This window comes from Morus notabilis, unplaced genomic scaffold (genome assembly GCF_000414095.1).
Source record: "Morus notabilis unplaced genomic scaffold, ASM41409v2 Scaffold789, whole genome shotgun sequence".
NCBI classification, from domain to species: domain Eukaryota; kingdom Viridiplantae; phylum Streptophyta; class Magnoliopsida; order Rosales; family Moraceae; genus Morus; species Morus notabilis.
Window position 1 is genome coordinate 62,115 of NW_010364361.1, and position 11,920 is coordinate 74,034.

General features: G+C 34.9%; 2 protein-coding genes across 4 annotated transcripts; both read right to left on the minus strand.

Moving 5' to 3' along the window:
* Positions 1-1,401: 1,401 nt before the first annotated feature.
* On the minus strand, positions 1,402-6,005 carry LOC112093167 (probable enoyl-CoA hydratase 2, mitochondrial). 3 transcript variants are annotated; one of them, XM_024171107.1, is made up of 9 exons: positions 5,789-6,005; positions 4,136-4,484; positions 3,866-4,035; positions 3,037-3,111; positions 2,590-2,680; positions 2,425-2,476; positions 2,142-2,245; positions 1,977-2,053; positions 1,402-1,777 (listed from the first exon to the last, which is right to left on the minus strand). In XM_024171107.1, the coding sequence occupies exons 2-9, from the start codon at positions 4,341-4,343 to the stop codon at positions 1,601-1,603; spliced, it is 954 nt and encodes a 317-aa protein (XP_024026875.1). In that variant the 5' UTR covers positions 4,344-4,484; positions 5,789-6,005; the 3' UTR covers positions 1,402-1,600. The 3 variants fall into 3 exon arrangements, with proteins under 3 accessions (XP_024026875.1, XP_024026876.1, XP_024026877.1); XM_024171108.1 differs by lacking the exon at positions 5,789-6,005 and adding an exon at positions 5,566-5,636; XM_024171109.1 differs by lacking the exon at positions 3,037-3,111.
* Positions 6,006-6,820: 815 nt separating this feature from the next.
* LOC21406768 (ubiquitin carboxyl-terminal hydrolase 3) lies at positions 6,821-10,953 on the minus strand. Its single transcript, XM_024171123.1, has 9 exons — positions 10,779-10,953; positions 9,501-9,632; positions 9,368-9,406; positions 9,032-9,137; positions 8,204-8,262; positions 8,013-8,087; positions 7,522-7,570; positions 7,249-7,325; positions 6,821-7,085 (listed from the first exon to the last, which is right to left on the minus strand). Exons 1-9 carry the CDS (start codon positions 10,851-10,853, stop codon positions 6,987-6,989), a joined length of 711 nt encoding a protein of 236 aa, XP_024026891.1. The 5' UTR covers positions 10,854-10,953; the 3' UTR covers positions 6,821-6,986.
* Between the last annotated feature and the right edge of the window lie 967 nt (positions 10,954-11,920).

Here is an 11,920-nt window from a genome sequence, read left to right on the forward strand (position 1 = left end):
TACGTCCACCATGGCTTGGATTAGTAGATTGCATTTGCTGCGTAACAAACTCATTAGTGGGAAATTGTCCTTCTTCTACATTGTGTTGGGCATCAATGGGAATACCACTATAACCAAAAGGATCCATTATAAAAAAATAAGATGAATTTGATAGAGAGAGAGATTTAGAAAAATTGTGAGAGAGATTGAGAGAGCTTGAGAGAAATTGAGAGAGATTGAGAGAGATTGAGAGAAATTGAGAGAGATTGAGAGGGATTGAGAAAGTTTGAGTGAGAAAAATGTGTGAGGGATGGGGGGTATTTATAGGGAAATTTTGGGGTTAAAAAATGATTTTTTTTCAAAAAAAAAAGGGATAAAATGACTAGTTTTTTGAAATTCGGGCATCGGGCAGTCGGGCAAACTCGAGCAGCTCGGGTTTTCGGGCAAAATTAAAAAAAAAAAAACTAGCCGTTTTCGGGTATTCGGGCAACTCGGGTTTTCGGGCAGAAATTCAAAAAACTAGCCGTTTTCAGGCACCTCGGGTTTTCGGGCAGAATTCGGGTACAAATTCAAAAACTTGCCGTTTTCGGGTATTCGGGCACCTCGGGCAATTCAGGCATGCGGGAAAATTTCGGGCAAAATTCAAAAAAAAAAAACAGCCGTTTGAGTTTTCGGGCAGCGAGTCGGGCAATTCGGGCACACCCAATTTTCGGGTCGGGCAGTTCGGGCATGGTCGGAAAAATTCAAAAAAATCCCGCGGACGGCGGTATACAGTGGTTAGACGGCGGCGGGCAAAGGTGCACATGTCAAATTCGGGCCGCCTAAGCCCGAACCCGAATTTCTTACTTGGACGGGCGAGAATTGGGCCTGCCCGCCCGAGCCCGAAAAAATTCGGGCTTCAGGCAGCCTGCCGACTTGAAATTCCAGCACTAGTCATCACCATTATGACTTCAATTTGGAGGATTCCACATCTTTTTTGGATGTCATTATTACTCCATGTAACGTTTATTAGCCACATGAAAATTCCATGATAACTTCATGTGCTTATGATATTTGTTGACTAACACATAACCAAAACCAAAAAACTGCCAAGCTTAAAAAAAAAAAAAAAAAGATCAGATTTAAGTACTATTAAAGCATTACAAGTACAAGTGAGTCGGGATTCTTATAGATCATGACGTGTGTGACTGTAGTTAAATGTTACCGAAACAGTAAAAGGAAATATGCAAACAAAATATTCCCCGGTCATCTAAAATTGTACAACCCTAACTCCATGTCTTCCTCGAACAATATTGCAGCAAATGTCTGCGTACCTGCCAAAGGTTCTCCGTAAACTCATCAAGTTATCGCTCGAATCTGTCCAGCTACCAGAGAATAATTGATTAAACTCCAATAAGTTTGAAATTTTATTGATGAGTTGTGATTATAATAATCCAATTACACTCATATACATAGGACTTGTTGAGGCTAGGAATAGGAAACTAGCAAGAACTGGAAACTAAATGAAATTAAAGACAATATACGATAAACAAATTATTTAGAAAAGGAAACTTTTGTTGTTGCTGCTGCTGCTGAATCTCGAATAGTTAACACCAAATAAAGATCTATATCAACTATGATTTTATTCTCCAGTGTACTTTGGTTTCCGCTTCTCAGCAAATGCCGCGAGGCCTTCCAAACGATCTGTTGTGTCCAAGAGTTGTCCGTAGCAATCCTGTTCTACTGCCATGCCTGAAACCGTGTTTACCTCCAGTCCATCGTTAATGGCCCTCTTCGCCATTCTTATTGCTATTGGACCCTGCGAAAAGTATTATGGGTAAACACAACGAGCAATACTAGTCAACTCATACTTAGAGAGTATGTGCTTGAGTATGAATTGTTTACATGTTATAGTTCGTCAGACTTGAGAGAGATTTTGTTGGTTTAAATGCAATATATGCGTTAATACAAGATACAGACGACAATTTCGCAGCTCCAACAGCACAATTTAGTGGTACCTTTTCATTTATTTCCCGAGCAATTTCGAGTGCTTTTTGATGAGCTTCGCCAGCAGGAACACAGTAATTGACGAGGCCTGAAGCAGGGTGTACTTTTTCGTTATAAATTAGTATAAAAAAAATAAATTAATTAATAAAAGCAAAGTAGATGGTAAGAAAATGCACCAATAGACAATGCAGCCATGCCACTAATCCTCCTGCCGGTGAATATAAGTTCCTTAGCTTTGGCTTTTCCGACCAATCTAGGAAGCCGCTGTGTCCCACCCGCCCTGTGAAAGGCAGGTTTGTGGAAAAGGGTGATCAGGACTGTCCAAAGAATAGAGAAATACATACAAAAAGATCAAAACATTGATGGAAAGACTTCTATCTTGAGCAAAATGCGTTCTTTTGGAGGAAAAGGTCAGGAACCGTTCAACTAAGATGTTGAGAAATGGTATATAGCACATACCCGGGAATTATAGCAAGTCCTGTTTCTGGCAATCCCAGTACGGCTTCTTCTCCTGAGCCATTCGAGGTGGGAAACAATCAGTCTGATAACTACACCTCGTCTAAGTAGCCAAACTTTCACTTAACATGATCAAGCTAAATATGGGAATGTTAAACTCAGGTTTACCACATATTCGGAGATCACATGATAGAGCCATTTCAAGTCCACCACCCAATGCAGCACCTTCAATGACAGCAATAGTAGGTATACCAAGTGCCTGAATAAAGGATTTCAAAAGCTCAACGCAACTGATAAATAATTGCAAAACCTTTGGTTCAAGCATTTTTTAATTATTCCACAGCACATCTTAGATACTATCAAAACCCCCATCCTTGAAAATCTAATAAGAAGAACCGAGTGTAAATCTACTTTTAAGCATCTAATCCGCAAAACACAAGCAAAGAGGCTACTTTCCGAAGGCGTGAAATTACAAAGTATCAGCTACATAAAAAAGCCCATTTGCAGTTCATCAAAATCACGTCCAACCGAGTTCTGATGTATCATTCTATTGCAACTTCATGGCAAGAGAAAAGTAATTGATAACAAATACATAGGTGAATAAGGGGAATCGACCTCTAAAAATGAGAATGTGGAGCGCAATGAGTTTACAAAAGATTGAACCTCAGACGCACTCTGTCTCTTGCGTTCCTGCCAATCCAATCAACAGCCAAGAGCTACTATTAATGCATATATTATCACCTCTTGTACAAATACAATCTCACAAAGATGTGAGAAGAGAGCGATTCAGCTTTGGTTTCCAAATTTCTCAGGGATTCCTAAGTAATCTCTTAATTGTTTATTGAAAACCAAAAACATGCTGATTGCATGAGCTGGCATAGAGTAAACTAGCTTCTTGGGAACATTATCAACGGGGCTAAATGAAAGTTTTACCAAAATCATGTATTTAGTTCAATGCCTCATAGAAAGAAAAACAGCATAAGAGCAACCCCCAAATATATCCCAAGTCTTTTTCCTGTGTGTGTGTGTGTGTGTATTTATATATATTACAGAAAGATTTCCCAAAACTACTTGTTCCAGTATTGATGCCATTTCACACCTTTCCCACATATCAAGTCATGCAGGGCCATAACAGAAAAGAATCCTTTTGTTTGGTGTGAAAATGTCCTACCAGTAGAATCTACATATTAACTCAACGCCCATCATTAGGGCCATAACAGGAAAAAAATTCTTTCATATGGGAAGAAAAATACCCTACCAGAAGAGTGCAGTTTAGATCTATCAAATATTTATAACGTTATCTGACCGTTCATTACTACATAAATTTTTTTTTTTTACCTACGAAAACGCAATATATATATATATATATATATATATATCTAGAACTTGATATGCAAAGTCAGAGAATCAGATGGTAAAGAAAACAAAAGGTCTATGCCTTTACCTTCAAATCAGCCCCTGCACAGAACACCTTGGGAACTGAACTACGGATCAACATGACATGAGCAGAGGAATCAGTACTGATCTCTTCAAGTGCATTTTTAAATCCTCTCAGCAGATCTTTCCCAATGGCATTCTTCGTCTCAGGCCTGTCCAAACTAACTTCAACAATTCCTATAGATCAAACAAGCAAACACAAATCCAATTGGGGTTTTTGCATTCCGACAAAAAATGGAAATTAATTGGGGAACGATTGAGTTTTTGTAGAGTTAACCAGAATCCAAGTCGGAGAGTCTGTTAAGTTTGACGAACTGAGACGACGTGGGTTCCAAGATGAGAGTTCTGCAACTTTGGTGAAGACATTTTTGGGGATTAAGAGTGAGTGAGTAGTTCTCTTGGATTGCCGAAAAGGATTGGAGAGAATTATGTTTTCCCACTATATAATGGCAAATCGACCTGCGAAGAATCCTTGAAGCATGCATTGATTCTTCTTTTTATGCTTTTGGGGTTTCGGCAGCTGAAAAGATTGAATTCAAGTAATAATTTTGGAGAGCCTGAGGAAGTTTTGCGAGCTCAGTGAGAGGTAATGAAAAAGCAGAGTAGAGATTTTGTGTTGTTCTTATCTGCAGAAAAAAATGTACTCATCAATTCAATCATAGTCGATTTTTATAACGGAAACGTCAATCATAATGAAGATGTTAGATTAAACGGAAGAGACAGACTAAAATAAACTAAACCGACTATAATTACATAAATATGTCTCTTATTTTCAACTTTTTTCAATTTGTCCCTTTTTTAAACAAACCATAAAGTTATTGTTTAGATATAAAAACTATGTATCAATTTAATCCCCGTGCACTTGTAGGACGGTAAAAAAAAAAAAAAAAAAAAAAAAAAAACAAAAAGAAAAAAAAAAAAAAAAAAGACCAAAAGACTAAAACACTATCAGATGGTATTTGAAAATCAATTTTATGAAAAATATTCTCACATTCAGTAGCATTATGAAAAATATTTTAAATATTAAAAAAACATGAATATAATAGTTATAGTCCAAAATAAGTCATAGTATGAAGATAAAAATTACATAACCCATAATAGTCCTAAGGAAAAAAAAACATTAATATAATAGTAATGTCCAAAACTACATAAGTCAGAGTATGAAGATAAAGTATTTTCAAACACTTTAGAACACCATGATCATACCGATTTCCAACAAATATCAAGCTAATTTCACAAATCTCACAAAAATCTTACAAATTTGAACTTCTAACAATATCTAAATGATCACACAACCCAATTTACAAAAAATATCAATCTCCAAAAATAGTGAAATAATCAACAAAAGAATCACAAATAGCTAAACACAAAACTATCACAATAGCAATTTTCAACAATCAAAGTCCAAAAACATCAATCGATTATCAACAGATTCCACAATAAAAGGAGTTCCATAAACTAATTTCTATTTCATAATTAAACTCGAAATAAAAATTGCAAACACAGAACTTCAATAATTCCTAAACCCAACTTCAACTTCACAAAAAATGACACACACAATTAAAGCTCTTTTAATTCTCATAGTCAACAACCGCAAGCTCGGGCAGAAACTTACGAAATTCTCCTTCTCCTAGTCACTACACTTTTGGCAACCCATTTTGCAAATTATAACAAGCACATAACCCAAATGGATAGAGTAATACTAACCGACGAGCTAAGATAAGATTTCTATTCCGAAGCAACCCATTTTGAGATTTTGTAAAATCAATGAAATCCCATCATAGAAATAGAAGCAAAGGGAAATGAACGATTATAGTTTATAACAGAAACCTTCACATCTCCTCAAAGACTTGGTTTTTCAACCACAAAATCCCAACTTATAGTCAACCCAAATTCAACTTCAAACAAAAATTACAAACAGAAAACCAACCACGGAGGAGCTTGCCTTGCAGGTGGCATGAAATCGCCTCGCACGACGGCAAAAAATGCGCGGAGGATCGGTGGGAAGGGCTGACGCAACGGCCTTCGTACGGTCGCCGGCGCGCTGACGTTCCGCAGCTGGGGATGGGAGCCGAAAGTCACCGAGAAGCTCTATCTGAACTCTATTTTTTATTTTTTTTTTGGTTAAAACTTTTCAAAATGGACTAGAACCAAGGGCTGAGATGTTACGTACCAAAAATGTAATGTTATTTAATTATTTTGTCATTTTATTATTTGTAACGTTTGTTAATTGTATTTTGATTGGACAAGTTCTTCTTAATTTAATAAGATACTTAACAAAAGTGCTTTTAGTTGTTCTTTTTTGTTATTGCTTAACATGTATTCTTAGTGGGTTAGTTTTGATTATTAATTTGTGCAATTTGAATTGGTTATGTACTCTCTATTTACAGTGCTGATGAGAAAAGAAATGGAAGAGAAGAAAATATATATTTTGGACATTTTATTTTTTTGGGAGGTCTGAAATCTGAATTCAACTCCAAAGGTTGTAATATTGAGGCGTGAGGCTTATAGGCCTAAGGCTTGACCTCTAGGGCACTAGGTGCGAAGAGAGAAATCGGAGAAGATGAGAGATTTGAGAGAGAGGAGAGATAATTTGTTTTAAGATTTGAGTTTAGTCATTTAGAAGCAGTAAAAATAGAAAAATAAGTACCATAAATCTGAACCACAAAAAGTAAAGGCGTGAATCTTAACACAAGAAAATTGGGTGGCATGCGTGCCACCATATTTCCTCTAGGTTGATAATTGGTTAGCCAACCATATGTTTATTTTAATTACATGTACGTTTTACTTTTGGACTTGAAATTATTTCAATGAAACAAATGTAAATGCCCAACACTTCCTTGAAAAGCACATCCATGGAGATATTTACCCATCTGTCTAAAAGATAAAACAAAGTTCAAAAAACAAACCAATTGCTTTGATGTTGACATTGGGAATTAATCCATCTTTTCTGGATGTCGTTATAACTCCATGCCACACTAAGTAGCCACCTGACAACTTCACACGAGCTTATGGTGTTTTACTAGCACATAACCAAACTAAATAAATAAATAACATTTAAGGGCCGTAATTACGGCATTACAATTTCAACGTTTATAAGGTACACTTGTGATTTCAGACCTACAACATTAAAAAGCACCACCATCTTTCTTCGAAATGGCAATGACATTGAAGTTGAGTGAGTCAGGATTCTTTTCGATCATCCCCTTTATGACTTTAGCCGCACCCTATTAAACAAAAAGAAAAATGAAAATATTATAATGATCTTATCATAGTAAATGTTACCAAACAGTAAGGGATAATATATGCAGATAATCAAAACCAGTACACTAAAGTTACCCCAACTCCAAATGGCAAGGAATTTAACTTAAAAAATTAACAGGTACATACATTCAGTAGAGTATCCGGTGAAGATGCACCATGAGGAATCGGTCCCGTCTTTCTTCCATCAAGCTCGTAAAGTGTTCCTGCCAAAAGGATTTACAGATTAATCAAAATACCTAGGAATTTATGACAGAATTTCTCATCATTTCAGAAAACTGCACTTTGTTTCTTTCCACAAGAAAGATTTTAAAAAAAAAAAAATCTTTATTTTCCATGCATATATGGAATAACAGGCAAGAGTGTGAGGCAGAGATGAGAAGTACCCAATAAACTACATACCATCCACGCATGTGAAGCAGATGAAATGAGTGTTCACATTGTCTGAAGCCTGTACAGGAAATGTGGTAAGATGGAAGAAGCAAAAACTTGGGCAATTTTTAAAAATACCCCTTGAAATGTAACCCCATTTTATTTCTACCCCTTAACATTAGCCCATATTTTTCTACCTTTTAGACTAGACCTAGTTAAGGGGTAGAGTTTTTTAAAAGGGGTACTTTTTGTAAGTCAGGTACTTAAAGAGACAAAATCTGTAATTTTCTCTCCAAAATAATATCATGTCAATTAAAATTTCATATCACATCAATTAAAAAGTCAAGACTGTTGAAATATTTTATGGGGGGACAAAAATAAGGGGACAAATGAGCTCAATCCGAACTATTGGGCTAGCTCAACTAATTTGCACTTTAAAAGTAACTAATCTCTATGTTTACCTCGTAATAGGAACCTATTGAATTGCCTCATTATACAGTATATACCAACGGAAATTTTACCTCTGTGTCGCCAGCAGTAACTGCAACTGAATGAGCAACTTCAATCTCTGTGTCATTCTCAAGAAATTGTGCCCTCTGAACAAATATGGAAAGTATAAATCAGTAAGCTTTCAGGCAACCGTGTAGGTATGACATCAACCAAAATAAGATGTAACGAGTCAGTAAGTGCAAGAAAAAAGAAAAAGAAGAACCTGCAAGGCATCCATATTTGCAGTAGTTTTAAAAAACTTATCCAAGAATGATCCCTCAACTGAAAATAACATGTAGACATCGTAACAAAGAGTTAGCCTGATAAAAAGTAAATCAACAATAAAACAACCGGTAATGGGAAAAATGTTTCCAAGAAAAGCTGCATTTTTTTTTAAGAAAGTAAGCTCAACTTTTACAACAGACGGCATTGAAGGCCACAACATAGATACCAAAGCTTTCCAATTAAAAAAATTAAATAAAAATTGGACACGTTTAAATTTCTAGGGGCAGACACATGTCGTTGTCTCCCAGTTTACTAGAAGCAGCTAGAAAGACAAGCATCCGTCTCAGATCTCCAAGGAACTCGTTCAATATTTTTTAGTTCTATTACATTTCATAGCTCACTTATTTATTTTAATGTTTCTTAAGAGTCTCAAACTCGTTGGTCATAACATGAGCAGCTTTTCATTTTTTTAACAAAACAGGGGAACCAAAGGACAATTAGATATTTTCTAGTGAATTCACAACCAATACAATGTTCTAGTCCTAGGATTTGCCACCGCCCTCTGTGTTTTAATTTTCACATACTGTTTTTCTCCCCCAAAAAGTTTTTCTGAACAACCCTATTGAGCAAGACTTTTTTAATTTTCATTAGAACTTATGAAAACCTGGTCAGCAAGTTTTGTGAGATTGTACAAAACACAGGCAAAAATTTACTGTGTATTTTTATGCCTATGCACGTATTCTATACTACTAGTAATAGGAAAGAAAAATAACCACACACATGCAAAGCACACTCATCTGTGAAAAAGAAAACTATATACACACACCAAGCTTGATCTTTGAAGTGATATTTCCGACAGCATGAAGAAGTCCAATTGTTCCACAAGCATTGCCCACAGTTTGTCTCATATAATACACTCCACCAGTAGGTTCCTACAGCACCACTTATTGTGAATTTATGAAAGCCAACCAAAAAATTGAAAAAGCTAGAGTAGTAAGAAAGTGATAAACCAACACTTCTGTTATCTGACAAGTTATTACTGTTGTAATATTCTAAAGAAATACAAGTACTATTCAGAAAGGGAGAAAAACATAAACCAAGTTCTACAAATAAAACACTTCTAGTTCTACAGACGCCAAGATCAAATGTCAACACTACTCACCTTTATTTCATTTTCCTGTAGCATGCGCTCTTCTTCACTCTGAGAGCAATTGAAAATTTATCAAATGACCACAATGTAGTCATTCCGAAGAATAGAAACATTTCTAAACACCAAAGTCAAGTAAGACATAAACCTGTGAGGTTATGGGATAAAGAAATAGCACAGCTAGTACAGGCTTTGGGACCAATTCCAGAAGTTCTTCATCCAAGCCATACACATCACAGCACTCTGCCTCAGTCTCTGGAAGACCCAGGCCCCATAGGAACTGCATGATACAAATAATAACTAACAAGCGAACATAATCTATGTATTTTCCATATTTACATTAGTAATTATGTCCCTAACAACCTGTAATCTGAAGTCCATCCTTCTTTGTCTTTTGAAGAACGTTGTTTTCACAAAGTGAAAAAAAGAATAATAAATAAATAAATAAACAAAAGTCAGGCTCACAAATAGCATTTTTGGAAGAAGCTAACAATATACATAATGTGGGAAATCTTAATTAGTGTGACAACAAAAGGGATAAGACAACAGATTTCGACTCGCTAAAAGCTCCCCTAACTCATAAGTTCGACACTCCTTTTCTTTTCTTTTCTTTTTTATTTTTATTTTTTCAATCAGGAAAAAATCATCAGTATCGCGATTAAAAGTTTAAAATTCCTTCTTCTTTTTTTTTTTTTAGTTAGTTTCGTTCACTTCCTAAACTCAAAGTAGTGTTAAACAGCCTTCTTTAAAAAAAAAACAAAAACAAAAAAACAAAAAAAAACCCAAGCTCGTATATTTACGACACACTCTATACTAATTTCTCAGAAAACATAGAAACAAACACCTAATGAGCCAAATCTCCGATTAGGCCAAGTTCAGTCGAATATTGCTTCTCCAAGTTTAAAGTTTTTCGTTCCCAAATTAATTTCTCAGCAACCAAACAGCATTTTACAAAAGCGATGTCTCCTTCCAATTACTGTTGCATCTCTCAATTTCAAACCAAAAAGGCCAAAATTTTCTGAGGATGGATAATACTTTCCCTCACAAACTAAAAAAAAAAAAAAAGATAAAAATTTCCTTTCCTCGAAGCGACCTTTCAGATTAAAAACCCTACGATCCAGAAAAATGAATTATTTCATTTCTCCCAAAAAAACCGAATAAACTCTAGCCCTAATTTCGGTTTCCAAGCTAAAGAAACTCGTAATATACCTTGGAAAAAAAAAGGGACTCGAATATTTTACAGGAACGAAACGAAAATCAAATCAAAACTAAAAAAATACATGCTTTCTTTTCTTCAAATTTTCTGTTACAAGGTGTTTCCAAGGAGCCAAACAGAGATTAAATTGAATCTTAAGTGTAAGATCGAATAGATTAGGCATACGAAAAGAGGAATGAGAAAATAAGGGTAAAGAAAAAGAAAAATCACCTGGTTCATAACATCGGGATTAGCTTCAAGAGGAAGCCATCTCTTAGCAGAAGGAGTTTCATCTAAAGTAGCCATTATTCTTCTGTTACACTTTTTGATTGCTTTCTAATGGAAATGGAAGTCGGGAAGTGTAGGGCTCAAGATTTTGAAGGAAGTCCTGGGTAGTAAACGAATTCGTTTTAGCTCTTCCTTATATATATGTTTTGGGTGTAGTGTCTAGAAAGTTCTTGAACGGTGATGTACGTCTATGTCTATCTGGTCCTTCACGGGCCTTTAAATGGTGAATGGGCCCAATTAAAAACAAGCCTTGGATCGGCGTTGAAAAAAAAACGGAAATAGTATAAAATAGGCCCAGAAAAGTTTAAGAAAGTATAGATCAATTTTTAATTATAAAAATTAATAGATCATAATTTATTAAATTATAGTTTATAATCATATAAATTATGGATAAATTTGTCAAGTTATGATTTATAGCCAGACAGGTTATGGACAAAAACCGTAAATTATGGACAATAACTTATCAAGTTATAGTTCATAACCAGACAAATTATGAATAAAAATAATAATTTAGCCTATTTATTAACTTATGTAAACTATTGGCCTATTAATTTTAATTCATCTCAAGTCCTGACCTATTTCCCTCTTTCTCCCAAAAAAAAAACTAATTACAAAAAATATCACAACCAACACACTTATTTAGAATACTAATGCCTCAATTCATTTGCCCTCCGACTCAAACAAAATTTGAACTCAAGTTATAATTTTATTTAAGTTTATATTCTTTTATAAAATTTGAGTTTGAATTTAAATTTTAACTTAAATTTGAGGCTAAAATTTAAGTTCAAGTTCTTCATTCAACTCAAGTTTCTAAACTCAAACTCAAGTTAATAAACAGTATTTAAGTCTATTCTTAAAAATGTCATAACTTTTTTCATTTTAATTTCGATTGAGATGATTTTTTTCTATGCGTTCACAATGAAGAGATTAATAAAACCCCACACATATACCCTATTAAAATTTTTCATTATCATTGAGTTTTTATTAAAATACTATTAAAATATAAATTTAAGGTTTGACTCACTCAAACACAAACTCAAATAGATTCTCAATTTAAACCATAACTCAAAATGCGCACAACCAAA